The sequence below is a fragment of the Triticum aestivum genome, chromosome 2B (genome assembly GCF_018294505.1).
Source record: "Triticum aestivum cultivar Chinese Spring chromosome 2B, IWGSC CS RefSeq v2.1, whole genome shotgun sequence".
Lineage (NCBI taxonomy): Eukaryota > Viridiplantae > Streptophyta > Magnoliopsida > Poales > Poaceae > Triticum > Triticum aestivum.
Window position 1 is genome coordinate 338,110,505 of NC_057798.1, and position 20,365 is coordinate 338,130,869.

A 20,365-nucleotide genomic window follows, 5' to 3' on the forward strand; every position below is an offset into this window, starting at 1 on the left:
GAAGAAAATAAGCTTTATACGAACTTGTGATATGGAAGAAATAAAAGCGACGCACTGCATAATAAAGGTCTTTATCACAAGCGGCAATATAAAGTGGCGTTCTTTTGCATTACGATTTTGTGCATCCAACATAAAAGCGCATGACAACCTCTGCTTCCCTCTACGAAGGGCCTATCTTTTACTTTTATATTCTACCCTTATACAAGAGTCATGGTGATCATCACCTTTCCTTTTTACACTTTTTCCTTTGGCAAGCACTATGTGTTGGAGAGATCCGGATATATATATCCACTCGGATGTAGGTTTTCATAAAGTATTATTGTTGGCATTACCCTTGAGGTAAAAGGTTGGGAGGCAAAACTATAGGCCCTATCTTTCTCTGTATCTGATTAAAACTTTGAACCCATAAATATCACGTGCGTGTTAGCAATCATGGAAGACTATATGATAGTTGAGTATGTGAGATTTGCTGAATCAAAGCTCTTACATAGACCCTTCTTGAAAATAAGATGAATTGCAATTGTTTTATGACTAAGAACATAGTTTGTTAGTTTTCAAGGAAGTTTATGATCTATACTTTAACATGTGAATAGCTTGTTACTTGATCATGAGAAGTTTTATGAGTTGAGCTACTGTTATGATATATAATGATGCTAGAAAAGGTGATTGAAATTATCATTGATCAAACTTGTGCACTTGCTAGCATTCACACTTCATAAATTATTTCTTTTATCATTTACCTACTCGAGGACGAGCAGGAATTAAGCTTGGGGATGCTGATATGTCTCCAACATATCTATAATTTATGAAGTATTCATGCATGTTTACAATATTTTTACATGATTTTGGTATGATTTGATTAGAACTAACCCATACTGACGTTGTTTTCAACAGAGCTACCGTGGTGTTGTTTTTATGCGGAAATAAAGTTCTCGGAACGCGCTGAAAATCAACGGAGAATATTTTTGGAAAATATAAAAAATACTGGAACGAAAAGCTACCGGAGGGGAGTCCTGAGTCCACCACAAGGGTGGGGTGCCCACTCCCCCTAGGGCGCGCCCCCTGTCTTGTGGACTCCCCGTGGACCCCCTTGACTTGTCCCAGATGCTAACCTCTTCTATAAATGCCAGAAACATAAGATGTAAACCTAGATCGGGAGTTCCGCCGCTGTAAGCCTCTGTAGCCATGAAAACCAAATCTAGGCCCTCTTTGGCACCCTACTGGAGGGGGCCATCATCACCGGAGGCCATGAAGGAGGACCCCGGAGGGGCCATCATCGCCATGGAGGCCAAGGACCAGAGGGAGTACCTCTACCCATCTAGGGGGGAGGCCATGGAGGAGGAAGCACAAGGGGGAGAACCTCTCCCCCTCTCTCTCAGTGGCGCTGGAGTGCCATCGAGGGAACCATCGCCGCGGTGATCGTCTTCATCAACATCACCATCTTCATCACCATCCTCATCTCTTTTACGCGGTCCACTCTCCCGCACCTCGATAAAATCTCCTACTTGAACATGGTGCTTTATGCCACATATTATGATCCAATGATTTGTTGCCATCCTATGATGTTTTGAGTAGATTTCCTTTGTTTTTGGGGTTTATTGATGATCTAGATTGGTTTGAGTTGTATGTTTTATTTTGTTGTTGTCCTATGGTTCCTTCAGTGCTGCGCACACGTGAAGGATTTCCGCTGTAGGGTGTTGCAATACGTTCATGATTCGCTTATAGTGGGTTGCTAGAGTGACAAAAGTTTTCCTTTCTTCTTTCTAGTAATGGATTCCGATTTATAGTACATATACGAGCACTATGTTGAGTCGTCTGATGGCTCGTATGACGAGGATGACTACACGAATGAGACGACGATGATGCAGGTGGTCCTTAAACACGCGGAGCGTGCGGAGGAGGATGTTCTCGATTTCAAGGGATCGATCAAGGGTCATCGAGTGCTCAACCGCAACAGGGCGTGCGCCCATTTGGCACTGATGGCCGACTACTTTGCCCCTAATGCACTCTTCGCTGACCATTTTGGCCGATGTTTTCGAATGTGCAAGACTGTCTTCGATCGTTTGTACCATGGCGTCCGGTCCTATGATGACTACTTCGTCTTGAAGAAGGACGGCGTGGGAACGATTGGCTTCTCTGGTTACCAGAAGTGCACGGCCGCACTCTAGATGCTTGCATATGGCATGATCGTTGATTCGTGGGATGAGTACCTACGGGTGTATGAGAGCACATGCGGAGATGCCATGGTCAGATTTGCAACTATCGTGGTTGAGGTGTTTGGACCTCGGTACCTAAGAGAACCAACTGTGGCAGACACAGAGAGTCTCTTGGCAATCTCAGAAGCAAAAGGGTGACCAGGTTTGCTTGGATCTCTTGACTGCATGCATTGAAAATGAAAGAACTACCCGAAGGCTTTACAAGGGCAATATGGGGTCATGTTAAGAAGCCCACCATCATTCTTGAAGCGGTTGCATCACATGATCTTTGGATTTGGCATATGCCTGGGTCTCACAATGACCTCAATGTGCTCCAGTGATCACCATTGTTTGCGAGGCTAACTGAAGGAAAAGCTCCTCCTTGCCACTATACTACCAATGGACATGAGTATAACATGGGATACTATCTGGTTGACGGTATCTGTCCTCTGTGGACTACCTTTGTCAGCATCATCTTCAACCCTGTTGGCTAGAAAAAGTCTCACTTTGCCCAAAGACAAGAAGCAGCTCGAAAGATGTCAAGAGACATTTGGAGTTCTGCGGACCCTTTTTGCAGTTGTTTGTGGACCTGCTAAACAATGGGATCTAGAGACCCTGTTGGAGGTGATGCCATGTTGTGTGGTCATGCACGACAATGATCATCGAGGATGAGGGTGATGCTGCCGCAGCTCTAGAATTTGAGAACATGGGTAATCCTATCGAACTTCCAAACCCGAATCCAGCCACATTTGAAGAGTTTATTCAAATGCATCAACAAATTCGGCACCAACCAACTCAGGAGCAGCTGAAGGAAAATCTGATTGAGCATTACTGGCCGGTTGAAGGGGGCAACGATGTTGGAATGTAATATTTGAACTTTTTAAAATTTGAACTAGTGTTGCATGCAACTATTTGAACGTCTGTACTGTATGTATGCGGCTATTTGAACATGCAGACTAAAAAAATGAGTAAGTACAGCTATTTGAATGCTTGAACTGTATGTATGCTGCTATTTGAACGTGCAGACTTAAGAAAAAAAGAGTGAGGCCGGATGCATGCAGGCAATGTTGGATGGCAGCCTCCTGCATCCGTGTCCACGGACTAGTCCCCAGGCGCTGTCCGCAGGCAATTTACGGGTCACCATTGGAGATGCCTAAGTCACGTAATTCACTAAAGACATAACATGCGCCGTGGGTTTGCACATCCACTCTTTCACCGAGTGAATCAAGTGACAGTTGTTCCTCTTCTTTAAACCAACGCATTCATTTAACTTCTTTCAGCGGATTAGCCAGTCGAGATTACTGAAGTGCCACGGCTACGGCAATTTCTGTCCAGACACGAATACATGGAAGTTCCACGGTTCAATCTCGAAAAAGGAGAAAAGTATCGGAGTTCATATCATCCTCCAAGCACCAATGGGCAGCCATGAACATCACAATTTTCCAAGTACTCATTTGCTATTATTATTTTTATTACATCGATTCTCTGGAATCTGTGCAGTTCGCCAGCAAGCAATTGGAGCAATGTCTTTTGGAGGCCGTCTTCTAGAAGAACTCTTCATAAGCTGGCATAGCTCTCTATGCCTATGGTGAACGATTGCCCTCCATCAAGAGTGAGTGCCTTTGCTCATATCAGTGGATTCCTATTGACATCTTTGTACAGCAGGTACCTAGACTTGGTTTTACCAAGGGCAGCATACCTGGAACAGCAAGGCAACAGCCATCAGCTGCCTACAAAAGCCAAGTCCATCAATGATGAGCGCAAAGTTCGCACACACTAACCATTGAGGCACAAATGGCGCCATCCAAATGGTATCGCCTGCTTGCACCGGATACCTGTTATCATCAATGCAAAATACTCTATAGTGGAATATGGAACATTATGGAATATATGCCAGTAGCAAACAGCAGTTGACGTTTCACTTTCAGGAAAGAACACTGTATGTTTGGCTTTGAGAACATAATGTCACAATTCTAAGTCAAAAATATGTAAACATTTGAAGGGCAATGGACGGAAAAAGAATATTAATACATGGTAAAGTATGCAAATTAAAAACAATCCAGTATATTAGAAGTTACTGTATGTCAATAAGGTGGAGAAATTGCCTGATTGGCAATGACTATGGAGCGCACATCTTTTAGTGTATCACAACCAAGAGATGACCTCTTTCATGAAACAACTTCCACCTCTAGTCATAAAACAAACAAAATGTTTATACTGCATCCTTACCAGCTATTTCCCAATCGATATATTCCTTGTCCCTCTAAAAGCAGCAGCCCATGTTGATTGTAATGAACCTCCTAGTAGAATCAAATCGAAAAAGAAGACTGAGGCTTCAGAATAGGATTGGTGTTACTGCTGTGAACGTGTGCATAGAAAATAGCATCGCATATCCTCTGGTGAGAAGTTTTAGATTAAAAAACAGAATATGATCACAGTTCGCCCCATCAAACAGGCATTATCAAAATTATTAAAAGTAACATAATATACACACAAAGATGTACATACCTTCACATTGAGATACTCGCCTGACTGAAAGTCCATTATCTGTAAGTGAGGCAGAAGCATATCAAGAAAGTCGTTCTTCAATCAACATTCAGAAACAGACACTTCTAATCTGAATGAACAACTTCAGACTTTATGTTATGTTGTGGGGCCCATAACACCTAACCAGAAAATAAGCCGTCAATGTAATTCTGAGTTGTACGGTATATTTTGTAAGATTGTTACTGGTCCCCTCTAATAAGAGTGGCGCAAAACCTTTTCCAACAACAAATGCTTCAACATGCAACATATTTGTTTGTTCATCTGGAAGTCAGTGAACAACTCCCCTTTTCTTTCGAGAAAAACGCAAAAGACCTTTGCGTTTCTTTGCATTGAAAAGGGAGAAGTTCAGTTACAATCGTCCTAGGACGCTCGGGTTACATCCAGTTTAGTGCACGTCCCAGGTTTGTGGCAGCACAAGTCAGAGGCCAGGTGCCCCGGCCGCAGCCCAAGAGCAGGCCTCGTCCTTAATTCTATCTAATAGCATGTTGAAGGATTGTGATAGAAGTTGATGATTAACTCGAAGTGGACAAGAAATAATTTTAAATAAAATGCCTGGTTGGCTGGAACTCAGCGTTGGGTCAAACAATTTACGACACAATAAGCATCTTAACCAGCAAAAGATAATCAAACTTACATGAATATTAAAGTCATAAGGTAGAGAAGTGGGTAGCAGCTTCCTCAGCTCAAATACCTGGTGAACAAGAGGCAAAGAATTTCAGGCCAGCACAGAAGACGGAACATTTTAACAGGAAAGAAAGCAACAATGTTTTATGGATGCTCAAAGTTGGCAAGGAGTCTGTGTGGCAAAGAGGATCAGAAACAAGACAAATTTGTGAGTGAAAGCAAGCCACATGTTAATATATACATCCATATTCTGAAATACGCATTAAGTTTGTTGATTAGTGGTTACTTCATCTGGAATACATGTAGTATATATAACAAAGACTTAATAAATGGCAGGCAATCCAAGTTAATAGGATCCTAGATATTGTAGGAAAGATGATCCAAAGAAAAATGTACAGTAACATTGTACCTCTCCTGGGGTTTCAAGGAGGGGTTGCTTATCTGTTGAACCAACAACTAGATCAGCATGGTAATCCCCAATGGTTGTGTACCTAAAGGAACATAATTGCAACAGAACTTGGTATTATTTGAGTTAGCAGAAAACAGCAAAAAAGCACTGATAAAAGACACTTGTACAGTTGTACCTGAGTTTAAGTGAATCATGTTCAGAATAAAAGGGGAAAAGGGGCAATGGTTATAATAATAATTGACTAGATGTCGGCCAATATCTGTCATGGAACTTAATTCAATCTTGGAGAATTAGAACACGCTTAACTGACAGATGACCTTCAACAAGAACAATGCAGCTAGGTCTACATGAATGGTAAATAAAAATCAAATTTGCAAAACAGTGGAATATAACCATTGTACCTCCTCTCAAAGATTACAAGAGTGGTTGGTTTATCTGATATCACAGAGTGCTTCATGTTTGCAGGAAGATAAGCATAAGAGTCTACCTGCAACCATCATCAAGTCATTTATCAAATCAAACCATCCTGGTCAAGCTTTACTTCTTAGGCCCCCTTTGTTTGGGCTACAGATTTCTGAGAATCTCCGGGCTTTGGATTCCTGAGAATCAGCTGTGGATTTGGATTCCCGAGAATCATAATCTGGCTGTTTGTTTACCCTGGTGTTGATTAGCTGTAGGAGCTACGTGTGTTGTGAAATGTCAGTAATGTCCCTGAGTGCTGACTATGATGTTTATATGCGGATTAAAGAACATGCTACCTGTTTTGACTCAGTAAAGTGAGAATTAGCCAAATAAAAAATATGTAGTATTGTTCTAGATCCTTCTTACATACGTACACATATCATCCAACATATGCACAAACCATCATAGGCTTACATCAGCTTTCAAAAATTTGAGAGGCCTATTCCCTGTAGCTTCTCAATTGCAGCGACTTTGCAAAATACGGCGGTCATTTCTGAATTTCAATTTGCTTTCGACGTCTATAAATATTACATTCATAAGAGCAATATACATATATTTAGTATTTAATCATGTTAATAACTTGCATAGGTCAGGCAATATACATATATTCAATTTGCTCTCCATTGGACCAAACAGGTCATACATGTGCACAAGGCACAGCCGAATGTTAATCAGGGACGATAATGTAATGACCCAGCGGATCTCGATCTAGAATGGGGATGAGGAAGGAGAGAACAGAGTAGGTGAGAGGCGTGGAGAAGGAGAGAAGGATTCGATCAAACACTCGCTGCTGATTTCCCCGATGCTTCGTACCTAAGTAGCTGCCCTTCCTGGGCTACCCTTACATGGCCTCCGGCCCACACGCTCACACGGGCCCCAAGGCCCACACATGCACACACCCGTTGCAGTTCTTATCTGAATAACTGACTGCACTCGTTCAGTCCGCTACTGATGCATCAGTAGGCGCGACATTGTCCTCCCCTTGAGATGAAGCTCCTTCCCAGATGCAGGCTGATGGGTAGCGCTGGCGAAGAACGGCGTAATCTTCCCAAGTGGTGGCTGATGGTGGCATGTTTGCCCACTGGACACGGAGTTGCACAACTGGTGCATCGCCCTTCTTCATCATCCTCCGCTCCACGATCGCCACAGGTTCCGTTTCACCCCCAGAGAGATCAGGCACCCGCGGCAGCTCGGCGAAGACTGGGGTGTAATCTGGGGTGAAGGGTTTGAGCTGGGAGACGTGAAATACCGGATGGATACGGCTGTCTGGAGGCAACTGCAGGCGATATGCCAAAGTCCCAATCCGCTCTGTTACTTCAAACGGCCCGAAGAACTTGTAGGAGAGCTTGCAGCACGGGCGGTTCGCGACGGTCGACTGCGCGTACGGCTGCAGTTTCAGGAGCACCTTCTCGCCGATGTCGAAGGCGCGCTCCGCGCGATGACAGTCGGCTTGCTTCTTGAAGCGAGTTTGGGCGCGCGCGAGCTGGGCGCGCAGCATCTCTGTGTGTGCTGTCCAGTCCAGCTCCGGTGACGCCGCTTGATCTTGTAGGGCGGAGCTCAGGTGTGGTAGGCCGCCCAGGTTCGGTTCCTTGCCGTACAGGGCCTTGAACGGCGAACAGTTGAGCGAGGAGTGATGAGCGGAGTTGTACCAGAATTCTGCTGCAGGAAGCCACTTGCGCCATTGCCGTGGCGTGTCGTGCACCGCGCACCGCAAATACATCTCGAGGCATTGGTTGACGCGTTCGGTCTGGCCGTCCGTCTGCGGGTGGTACGCCATGGAGTAGAGCAGCTTGGTTCCCGCGGCGGCGAGCAGTTCACGCCACATGGCGCTCGTGAAAATCTTGTCGCGATCCAAGACGATGGAGTGAGGGACGCCGTGCAGCTTGATGACGTGCTCCCAGAATGATCGGGCAACTTGCGCAGCGGTGAAGGGGTGGTGTAGTGGGATGAAGTGCGCGTACTTGGTCAGACGATCGAGGACGACCATGATGGCATCAGACCCCTCTGATTTAGGCAGCCCCTCGACAAAGTCCATGGTCAGATCATGCCAAGGTTCCGTTGGAATTGGTAGGGGTTGCAGCTTGCCTGCGGGGTGCGTGTGCTCATGCTTGGCATGCTGGTAGACGGCACACTGACGGACAAAATCCTCCACAGCGCGCTTCAGTCCAGGCCACGCGAACAGTTTCCGGACACGATGGTACGTCGCCGTTGCGCCGGAGTGGCCCCCAATAGCGCTGTGATGCAGCGCGGCGATCAGCTTGGTCTGCAGCGCAGAATTGGCTCCAATCCACAGACGCCCGCGCTGCCTGATCACGCCATTCTGAAGCGTGCGCCCTTGATCATCCGTGGTGGTGACTGCCAGCTTGGCCAAGAGTTCTTGTGATTCGGGGTCCGTCTCGTAGGAGTTCGCGACTTCTTGTAACCGCTGTGGCTGACAGACTGATAGTGCATCCAGTGTCAACAGATGGCCCACTCTGGCGCCTTTCTTGTACCGAAAGGTGAACTGTAGCCCCACCATCTTGGACATGGCCTTGCGCTGCAGCTCAGTCACCAGCTGTTGATCCCCGAGCGTGCAGAGGCTCTTGTGGTCGGTGAGGATTTCAAACGGAGCCCGCTGCAGGTAAGGTCTCCACTTGTCGATGGCCATCATAACGGCCAAGAACTCCTTTACATACGTGGACAACTTCTGGTTCTTGATCCCCAAAGCCTTGCTGAGATAGGCGACGGGGTGGCCGTCCTGGGTGAGCACCGCGCCCACTCCCGTGTCGCACGCGTCAGTCTCAATGGCAAAAGGGCGAGAGAAATCCGGAAGCGCTAGCATTGGTGTGCTCACCATCGCTTGTTTCAGCATGTCGAACGCCTGCTGGGCCTTGTCACTCCACTCGAATCCTTTCTTGGTCGGGAGCTGGGTGAGCGGCTTCGCGATGATGCCATAATGTTGGACGAACTTGCAGTAGTAGCCGGTGAGGCCAAGAAAACCACGCAATTCAGTTGGTGTAGAGGGCGCCGGCCACACCTGCATCGCGCTCGTCTTGCTTGTGTCCGTGGCGACGCCGGACTGTGAAATGACGTGGCCCAGGTACTCGATGCTTTCCTGGGCGAAAGAACACTTGGAAGCCTTGGCGAACAGTTGATGTTCGCGTAGCAGTTCAAGTGTGAGGCGCAAGTGTTGTTCATGTTCCTGTAGATCAAAGCTGAAGACCAATATGTCGTCAAGAAAAATGATGATGAACTTACGGACATAGCGGCCGAATATGCTGTTCATCAGGCACTGGAAGGTTGCCGGCGCATTGCAAAGGCCAAACAGCATCACCCTGAAGTGATAGTGCCCGTGGTGGGTTTTAAATGCAGTTTTTGCTTCATCCTCCTCAGTCCTCACGCATGCGGATCTGATGGTACCCTGCGTGGAGGTCGATCTTGGAGAAATATTTTGCTCCTGCAAGCTCGTCCAGAAGTTCATCCACAATGGGTAGTGGGAATTTGTTCTTCACCGTAGCAGAATTTAGTCGACGAAAGTCAACACAGAAACGCCAGCTCCCATCCTTTTTCTTCACAAGCAAGACCGGTGCGGCATATGGACTCATGTTGTATACAATGACACCTGATTGCAACATCTCCTGCACTTGCTGCTCGATCTCATCTTTCTCTGCTGGCGAGTAGCGGTATGGCTTGGTATTGATGGGGGCAGTTCCTGGCTCCAGGTGTATGCCGTGATCATACTGACGATGAGGAGGCAGGGCCTTGGGTTCAGCAAACACGTCTTGATATTCAGAGAGCACTTTCTGAATCCTGGGAGGTACCGGCTCTGTATTCACTTTATCTGACGGCTCAATCGTGACCAGTGCTGCTGTCCATATGTCATTGGCGACTTCCATTCGGTGAAGTTCGTAAGCATCCAGTCCGGCCGTGGGGGAGAGGTTGGTGGTGCGAACCCCTTGTAGTTGCACCGTCTTGCCCTCTGTTTCGAACGAAATGCGCTTCAGTTTCCAGTGACAGTTCATCGGGCTGTGGTCAGAGAGCCAATCCATGCCCAAAACTGCGTCATACGCACTCAGCTGTAACACCCGAAGATCAGTGTCGAATGTGTGTCCTGGCACTTGCCATGCCAATTGCTTCACCACCTTGTTACAGTGCAAGCGTTGGCCATTTGCTACCCGAACAGAGACAGGCAGCAGTGCTTGGGTGTCTACCGCAATGCGCTGAATGAACGCCTCGCTGACGAAGCTATGAGAACTGCCCGAGTCCACCAGAAGCAGCATCACTTGATCCCCCACTTGTGCTCGAAGGCGAACGGTGGACGGCGCGTCTTCGCCGGAAATCGCGTGCTGCGATAAGGTACAGCACTCCGGCTCGGGCTGGGCCGGCTCATCGAGCAATTGCAACGCGTGCACGGTGTCATTCGAGAGGATCTCGCCGAAATCACCCACTTCAATCATCAGTATTTGTCCCGTGCGCTTGCACTGATGTTCGCGGGAGTACTTGTCGCCACAGCGAAAACAGAGCCCGTTGGCTCGCCTGAATTCGCGCAGCTGTCGCTCGCGTGCATACTCGTCGCCGCCCGGTCGTGCGGCAGGCGCTGCACGCGCTTGGTTGTGGCTGGGTGCTGCTGGAGGTGGCCTGCCCACTGGAACAATGCGCGGCCGCTGCAGCCGTTGCTTCTCCAGTTCTTCTTCCTGGATCCTTGCGAAAACAGCTGCACGTGTGATGCTTGTTGGGGCCTGCAAACGGACGCCCAATCGTAGTTCATCTTTCAGACCTAGCAGGAACTGGGAGATGAAGAATTGTGTGCTCAAGGTTGGATCCAGAGACAATAGGTGGTACATGGAGGTCTCAAATTGCTGGCGATACTCTTGCACACCTCCAGTCTGCCGCAATTGCACTAGCTGATGCATCTGAGCTTCAAATTCTTCTGGTCCGAACTCTGCTTCAACTGCTGTTCTGAAGGCTGGCCATGACAGAGCAGGGTGCGTCTGTCTGTACGCCTGAAGCCACATGGCTGCGAGCCCATCCATGTACAGGCCGGCGGTGGCAACCCAACTGTGCTGCGGCACCCTGTAGAGCTCGAAGTATGAGAGACACCGCTCCAGCCAGATGCGCGGCGCGTCGCCGTCGAAGCGGGGGAAATCGTGCTTGGGCGGCTTGGTGTAGTGCTCGGCGCCCCGCTCGTATGCCGGAGGCGAGGTTTGCAGCAACAGAGGCGGCCCGTGGTTAACGAGCCGGGCGAACGGCAACGGAGCTGCGCCCTCCGTGTAGAGCGGTGGTGGCGGAGGTGGACGGGTCGTCGGAGGCGGAGGTGGTGGCGCGGGTTGGAAGGAGCCCGCGGTCGTCGACGTACCGGACGCAGATGCCCCGTGGTTGCTCTCGCGGCGGGATCGGGGGTGGAGGGGATTTGCGGGCCTCATCCACATCCGCTTGTGTCAGATCGATTTGCTTCGCCAAGTGCTTGAGCTCGGTGGAGACTTGGTCGTTGTAGGCGACTTGCGCTTGGTGGCGCTCGTCGGCGGTCCTCTGGCTGTCGTCGAGGCGGCGCAGGATGGTCTCAAGGAGGCCCTGCATCTTGTCTGTAGTTTCCGTCATCGCGTCCAGCACGCGGCGGGTCTGTGCGGAGGGCTTGGATGGTGCCGTGGTCGCGATCCGGATCGAGGCGAACCCCAAGTAGGATTTCGAGCGAGCTCACCGGAGCGGCTCGCACCTAGCTCGGTGGGTGTTACCGCCTGATCGGGGACGCGGCGGCGGCGGCGGGTGGTGGGGAAAAATTTTGGGAAGGCTCTGAGTACCAGATTGTAATGACCCAGCGGATCTCGATCTAGAATGGGGATGAGGAAGGAGAGAACAGAGTAGGTGAGAGGCGTGGAGAAGGAGAGAAGGATTCGATCAAACACTCGCTGCTGATTTCCCCGATGCTTCGTACCTAAGTAGCTGCCCTTCCTGGGCTACCCTTACATGGCCTCCGGCCCACACGCTCACACGGGCCCCAAGGCCCACGCACGCACACACCCGTTGCAGTTCAGTTATCTGAATAACTGACTGCACTCGTTCAGTCCGCTACCGATGCATCAGTAGGCGCGACAGATAAATGTGGAGTACTAGCGAATAATTAGCATTCCATAGGCCATAAACAGAAGCAAATAATGCATTTTTGGGAGGGGAAAACTTAAACTCATCCTCAAGCAGATCGGGGATGGGGCAGCGCAGGTACAGTCCGGCGGGCGCTGGTGGAGTTGGGGGCCAAGGTGGACCTCCGGTGCGGTGCAGGGAGAGCTTCGGCCGGCAGCGCACACGGAGATCTGGGACGACAGCGCAGGCCGAGATCAGGGGCAGCTCAGGTGGAGCTAGGGGACGGCGGCGCAGCGGATCTCGTGGCCAGAGTATGGGAGGAGCGGAGGCGCCCGGATCTGCACGCCGCGGCGGTGACAGGGCCGGCGAAGATGGCGGCGCTGGAAACCTAGTGAGCCATGGCTTCTGTTTTTCTGTGCCTGTTGTGCCTTCGGTTTAGGTGAGAACGAAGGAGAGCAGAGAAGCTGCCGGTGGAAGAAAATGGGCTACTGAGGGCGGTGGCATTTCTGTCATAATAACGGGGAGATTTTGGCCTATACTTGAAAGGGGGTAAGTGGCAGCTCGGGAATCAGCAAAATCGCTGATTCCGGCTTCCGGCTGCGGCTAGTGCATTTTCCAAAATCGATTTTGCAAAGCTATGGTAGAAATCTGTTGTTTGTTTGAGAATCCGATTTTGAATGAGCTAGAATCCGAGAATCACTAGTTAAAGCCCAAACAAAGGCCACCTTAAAGGTTATTCAAAAGAGGCAACAGTCGGGGAAAAAATCATGATTGTGGGATGAACTACGTTGCTTCAGGAGAACTTATATGCCATTGGATAGTTCCCAAGAACCACAGTATGTAGTTGACAACATTGCATGAGAAAAATCGTAGTGGGTTTTTGCAAAGACCATTTTGCCCCAGTGAGTATGAGGAGGGGAAAATAAAAGAGCCAAATGGACTTTCCGTATTGTTTACTGCCAAAGAATCATAACTGATAAGTGGCAGTTCCATTCAACTAGCCATGTCAAATAATGAAAACAATGTTGAATCTGAAAATTTAATAATACCATACGCAGTTCCAGTTTTATAAATTTGACTGTTATTATCTTTTCACAAACTTTGATGTAATATCACTATATCAGCATCGGATTTCAACCTTTTGTAGTCTTTATTTCACATTTTTACAAGTTAAAACATGCTATGACAATATAACAACAAACCAAGACTAGATAGACCAAGATACATGATCACCACTGAGACACTGTATTACAAGATCACAATCTGCTATGATGGTATATATGATGAGAAGGTCAAATATAATTCTTAGTAACAAATAGAAAGAATATCAATGGGATGGGTATGAGTCTGCCTTGAAACTAACAGATGTGCGAAGAAATGCATAACTGAACCAAAAACAATTCCATATGAACCCCGCAGGTTGTTATGGAATCAGTGATATTTAAAGTACCCCAATTCTTTGTTAAATACACAATTAATTTGATAAAAAATTCACAAAAAACATGCATTCATGTAATCTTACCAACAGGGAGTGGGTTGTTCCGCTCTCCACAGACAATGCAATGCTGCCTTGAACTACAAAGATAAGCCTGGAAATAAAATGGGAGTGCTGGAAATCTCATTAAGGAGGTGGTGATAATTCCAAGTCAGACAAAGAGAAGGATGCTGACAAATGAATTAATCCCTCCGTTAATCTATGTCTGAGTGTTTAACTAGCAAGTTAAGCATTGAACCTTTCAACATCTTTAGGTGGTAAGGCTGATTTTGATCCATCTGCATAACGCAACAAAGACCTTAATAGGCTGCTTTTGCCAACAACTTAGTTCCAGCAAAATAAATATGACATGTGATGATGTACAAGAAAAGGAAGGACTTTAAACTGAGAGCTACCGAGCTTGGCAATTTTGGCCCAAGAATGTAGTAATATCCAGATGTACAAAAGTTGCTTAAGTCATGTGTGTGTGTGTGTGTCTATATATATATATATATATATATATATATATATATATATATATATATATATATATATAACTCCGCCTATGTCTTCTAGGCATAGCCGGTCCCAAGCCCGGGTAAAGGAGGAGGGTTGTGATAGGCTTGGCGAGCCAACATAAAAACTAGCCAGTCCCATGGGTATGAAAACCCATTTGAGCGAGAGTAGTACTAGGATGGGTGACCTCCTGGGAAGTCCTTGTGAAAGGGTTTCATATCTAAGGGTTGTGATAGGCTTGGCGAGCCAACGTAAAAACTAGCCAGTCCTTTGGGTATGAAACCCATTTGGGCGAGAATAGTACTAGGATGGGTGACCTCCTGGGAAGTCCTCGTGAAAGGGTTTCATATCTAGCCTACCCCAACTTGTTTGGGACAAAAGGCTTAGTAAGAATATATATATATATATATATATATATATATATATATATATGAAAAATGCATCCTACTACCGGGTGTAGTTACACCCACTTCTCATATACTACCATGTGGTAGTATATACACTACTTTATTATTTTTAGTATGCTCATATACTATATCTAAGATACTCCAAAGTGAGTTATATGAAAAAATTGCAAGTGAGCTCATAGTTTTATTGTTTTTGTGAAATACGTACATATTTATACGTGAAATGGAGTATGCACAAAATATGGTACATACTACCAAAAAAGTAGTATATATACTACCAAAACATTCTTATATACTACATACTACGCGTACATACTCTCCGATATGATAGATACTACCTAGAACGTACGAAACAGAAGTGGGAGTAACTACACCCGATAGTAGGAAAAATTTGTCATATATATATATATATATATATATATATATATATATATATAAGTTAGAGCTATCATTATTGTTCCCATACATGAACAAAAAAAATACTAGATCCAGTAAATAAGCATCTTGTCATCCAACTTGATGTTTAGAAACTATATTGACTAGTATTTTGTCTTATGAGTTGATATATGCAGTTACTCCCTCCATACGACACTTATTTTGGAACGGAGGGAGTACATATGATTATAGCATTCTTTGTAACCACATGACAGTAAATGGGATAAACAACACACCTTGCATGTTTGCCAAGTACATAGTGAAGTGTGCGCCAAGAGCTGGGCTAATCAAATATGCTCCTAACGTGTTGGTCCTAGAGAGAATAAACGGTTGGTGTTAATATAGCCACATAATTTGTATAGAAATTAGAGTACACGGGAAAGACAGAGCCTTACCAATCAGGCAAAGGACTGAATACATGGCTTTCTGGTGTTATTAAAGCATGATCCTTTTTGTACACACTACGTGTGAAGCCAGGTAAATCTGGAGATCCACAAAATGAACAAAATTAGCATTAACTGGACAATGTATAAGAGCATCCATCTTCAAGAAAATAAAACCATAGCTTAATAGTAAATGATGACGAAACTCTCGAGGCTTTAAGCCTATGCATACAGACAGAAGCAATAACTGGAATGAAGATATAGGATTCTTAGCAAGGGTGTGATAAGACAATCTAAAATTCATAGCTGGAAGACAATCTAATACAATTAAAGAAAACAAGACGAACTGGAGAGACTGCAGATGGTATCATTCTAGTTCTAGTCCCATAAGAGTGGAATATGAGACACAGTTTGCATGAACAATCAAGCAGTACACAGTGTACAGCTCAATTACTCAAGGCCCCAAGTCTCATCACACAAAAAACCCATTAAGAGCATCTCCAACAGTTTACTAGAAATTTGGTGCCCTAAAAACGATTTTAGGTGAGGAGAGAGAAGGTTTTAGGGCACCAGAAAAGTTTTTGCTTTTCTAGATGCCCTAAATTTTGAAAAATGAACTAAAAACACATAAATTCATTGCACATTTTGAACTATAGTACGAAATGTTGCACATTAAACATGAAACGACAAACTTAAACACTACCACTCTCATAGATCCCTAGCAGTACATTGTGATAGACCTAACTATATGGAGTAGCGTGATGCTGGCAGTAGTCGTCGAAGTCATTGGAGGAGATGTCCATCACCCCGGTGCCGGAGGGGCCGGCCTCGTATTAATTGGTCGTAGACCTACCCGACGGCTTGACCTCCTCCTCGGAGACTCCATCTCGAGCTGGTCGAACAACTCATCAACCTTGGCTTCGATCTTGCGATTCTCCTCTTCCTTATGCAATTTCTTGTGCTGCGCCTCCTCCTCGAAGTATGCAATGTCTAGCGTGAGGAGCTCCAGATTGGCGTCGATGAGCTTCGCTATATAGAGTGCATCGTCAGCCTTGGCGTTGTGGCTTCTCTTCCTTATGGGAAGGGCGATGAAATCCACATACTCGGCCTCCTCGGGGAAATTGAGCACCGCCGGTACCGGAGCGTTCTCACGTCATACGTGCGCGCCACCAGCTCCGCGCTATCAAAGGTGCCAAGCCACTTCATCTCCCCAATATCGGGGTTGCGGATCTCCACCGCGAAGTGGCCCGACGGCCAGCGCCACACGCCGTGGTACGGTGTGGAGCCCGCGGCTGGCAGGCGTGGAGGCAGTGGCGGCTGGGAAATCTCCCACGGTAATGGCGGAGGAGCTTGGCAGCGGGGAGGACAGATCGGCGGCAGGGAGGACAGGGGTGGCCGGATTCGGGCGGCGACGGCGGCTGCTGTTGCGGAGGCTCGGGCTGGCTACAACTAGATGACGGCTGGATTCGTCGGCGGGATTGGCCGGCTGGATGGCGGCGATGGCATAGGGCAGCCGAAATTGGGGACGGCGACAAGGTAGCTGGCGGGATTAGTTTCAGCGGGGGCGGTTGGGTTCATGCAGCAGTGTTTTCATTTTTGTGACCGCCGCTAGAGGTGTTCCAAATATGCAACACTTGTAGCAAAATTTTGGGTCTGATGTTAAGAATTTGAGGCACATATAGTATAGGGCATCATCTGTTGGAGACGTTTTTCTTTTTGGCCAAAGTGACCCAAATGGCAGTTGTTTGGGCACGGCGGTTATTTTACATCATATGTTGGAGGTGCTCTAAGAAGAACAATGGAACAAGATATGCGAACCTGGTTTTCCCCACATATGCACCCATGACACTATTGCACCTGCCATTTGATCTAACATCATCATCTCCACAGTGCTACCAAGTCATAAAACCACCACTAAATTGCAATCCCGCATCCAGTGGAAGAGCTTGTATGATCTAAAAATGTGGAAAAGGAGTGGCCCCTACTGCACCACGGGGACAACATACAATCATTGATATGACTAATAATCAAAACATCCTTCTAATTTCCTTGGCTGTATACTTAGTAGTACTATAGTTAGCATGCATCCGTTTTTCAAGAGCTCGCTATTTGTGTGGACCATCACTATCGCTCCATCAGTTAAATTAGGGCGTAGAATGCATTCCCTCCGTCCCATAATGTAAGATGTTTGATTTTGTCATGCCATGTATGATGGCGTTGGTGCTTATTGTGACACATGACTACTTTATTGAGAAAATTGATACATGACTGCATGAGTGATCATCATATAAAAAACAACAACATTGACTATGGCCACGAGCATCCTAAAATCGGGGGCGATGGCATAGGGCAGTCGAAATCAGGGAAGGCGACAAGGTAGTTGCCGGGATTAGTTTCAGCGAGGGCGGTTGGGTTCGTGCGGCAGCGTTTTCATTTTTGTGGCAGACGCTGGAGGTGTTCCAAATATGCAACACTTGTAGCAAATTTTTGGGCCTGATGTTAAAAATTTGGGGCACATATAGGTATAGGGCATCATCTGTTGGAGATGTTTTTTTTTTGGGCCCAAAGTGACCCAAATGGCAGTTGTTTGGGTACGGCAGTTATTTTACATCATATGTTGGAGATGCTCTAAGAAGAACAATGGAACAAGATATTCGAACCTGGTTTTCCTCACATATGCACCCATGACACTATTGCACCTGTCATTTGATCTAACATCATCACCTCCACAGTGCTACCAAGTCATAAAACCACCACTAAATTGCAATCCCGCATCCAGTGGAAGAGCTTGTATGATCTAAAAATGTGGAAAAGGAGTGGCCCCTACTGCACCATGGGGACAACATACAATCATTGATATGACTAATAATCAAAACATCCTTCTAATTTCCTTGGTTGTATACTTAGTAGTACTATAGTTAGCATGCATCCGTTTTTCAAGAGCTCGCTATTTGTGTGGACCATCACTATCGCTCCATCAGTTAAATTAGGGCGTACAATGCATTCCCTCCGTCCCATAATATAAGATGTTTGGTTTTGTCATGCCATGTATGATGGCGTTGGTGCTTATTGTGACACATGACTACTTTATTGAGAAAATTGATACATGACTGCATGAGTGATCATCATATAAAAAACAACAACATTGACTATGGCCACGAGCATCCTAAAATCGGGGGCGATGGCGTAGGGCAGTCGGAATCAGGGAAGGCGACAAGGTAGTTGCCGGGATTAGTTTCAGCGAGGGCGGTTGGGTTCGTGCGGGAGCGTTTTCATTTTTGTGGCAGACGCTGGAGGTGTTCCAAATATGCAACACTTGTAGCAAATTTTTGGGCCTGATGTTAAAAATTTGGGGCACATATAGATATAGGGCATCATCTGTTGGAGATGTTTTTTTTTGGCCCAAAGTGACCCAAATGGCAGTTGTTTGGGTACGACAGTTATTTTACATCATATGTTGGAGATGCTCTAAGAAGAACAATGGAACAAGATATTCGAATCTGGTTTTCCTCACATATGCACCCATGACACTATTGCACCTGTCATTTGATCTAACATCATCACCTCCACAGTGCTACCAAGTCATAAAACCACCACTAAATTGCAATCCCGCATCCAGTGGAAGAGCTTGTATGATCTAAAAATGTGGAAAAGGAGTGGCCCCTACTGCACCACGGGGACAACATACAATCATTGATATGACTAATAATCAAAACATCCTTCTAATTTCCTTGGCTGTATACTTAGTAGTATTATAGTTAGCATGCATCCGTTTTCCAAGAGCTAGCTATTTGTGTGGACCATCACTATCGCTCCATCAATTAAATTAGGGCGTAGAATGTATTCCCTCCGTCCTATAATGTAAGACGTTTGGTTTTGTTATGCTATGCTATGTATGATGGTGTTGGTGCTTATTGTGACACATGACTACTTTATTGAGCGAACTGATACATGACTGCATGAGTGATCATCATATTAAAAAAAACATTTTCAATGGCCACGAGCATCCTAAAATCGGAAAATCTGAGTAGGCGGCGACACGGTGCGCCCAAGTGTGGTCGTGTAGAGGTACAGTACCTTGCAAATGCACCGGTGCGAGAGTGGGACTGGTGACCTTCGAGTAGAGCGGCGGCGACTGGGAGCAATCGTTGGACGGTTCCGCCGAGCAGAACCCCTCGTCGGCGCCGGCTGCCGCTGCGCCCCCGAGGGAAGCGAGCGCGAGAAGGAGGAGGTGGTGGCCTGCGGGGACCATCTCGCGCAGCGCAGGTGTGCTGCAATGAGCCCGCGAGGTTTTGGGATTGGGACAGGGGAGGAGGGTTTGGTTGGAAGACGGCGAAGGAGAAGGCCCGTCGCGAGAAAAGCCGGAGCGCACAAGTTTTTTTTTCTTTTTTTTTTAAAAAAAATGCCGGAGCGCACAAGTGGATGGGTGGCGGCTACTTCGTAGAGCCCACTATGATGACTCGGATTCCACGAGGCCTTTCGTTCCTAGCGGCGTTTGTTTGATCTTTTTCCTTCCGCCATTCGGTGTCTTTATCTCTACTATCTAAAAGAAACGTACCGCGCTCTCTTTCCTTTTAAGTCAATTGTTTGGTCGATACCCCACCTCTTTCCATCGTGCAACCTTAACCTCTTCCGATTTTCTTAATTAATCGTTCCTGTGATTCCTGTTCAGTTTCCTGTTTCTCCTTCATTGCAAACCCCCGCCCGCCTGATCTACCGCCTCGCCCCTGCTCGCTCTGATCTAGAGGAGGGGTTGCCTCTCCTCACTGTTGAGTATGATATTTGTGCATGTATATTATCTTTTGTACATTAGGCTCACCTTTCTATTTTGTTGTATAGATTGAGGTAGAGACCCC

The 20,365-nt window shown here is 46.7% G+C and overlaps 1 protein-coding gene across 1 annotated transcript; it reads right to left on the reverse strand.

Moving 5' to 3' along the window:
• Positions 1-3,439: 3,439 nt before the first annotated feature.
• On the reverse strand, positions 3,440-19,761 carry LOC123039206 (probable (S)-ureidoglycine aminohydrolase). The gene is made up of 12 exons (XM_044462467.1): positions 19,587-19,761; positions 15,522-15,609; positions 15,363-15,439; positions 14,028-14,067; positions 13,817-13,883; positions 6,177-6,262; positions 5,776-5,857; positions 5,377-5,433; positions 4,704-4,742; positions 4,425-4,495; positions 3,977-4,030; positions 3,440-3,894 (listed from the first exon to the last, which is right to left on the reverse strand). Exons 1-12 carry the CDS (start codon positions 19,759-19,761, stop codon positions 3,822-3,824), a joined length of 909 nt encoding a protein of 302 aa, XP_044318402.1. The 3' UTR covers positions 3,440-3,821.
• Positions 19,762-20,365: the final 604 nt, after the last annotated feature.

Bases quoted from the DNA above. Each gene is read 5' to 3' on its own strand.
- LOC123039206 (XM_044462467.1), bottom strand. From the start codon at position 19,761: ATGGTCCCCGCAGGCCACCACCTCCTCCTTCTCGCGCTCGCTTCCCTC. The intron at 15,440-15,521 runs GTAAGGCTCTGT...TATTCTCTCTAG, and splicing joins TTCAGTCCTTTGCCTGATTG to GACCAACACGTTAGGAGCAT. The intron at 4,031-4,424 runs GTAAGGATGCAG...TGATGATAACAG, and splicing joins TATCGATTGGGAAATAGCTG to GTATCCGGTGCAAGCAGGCG.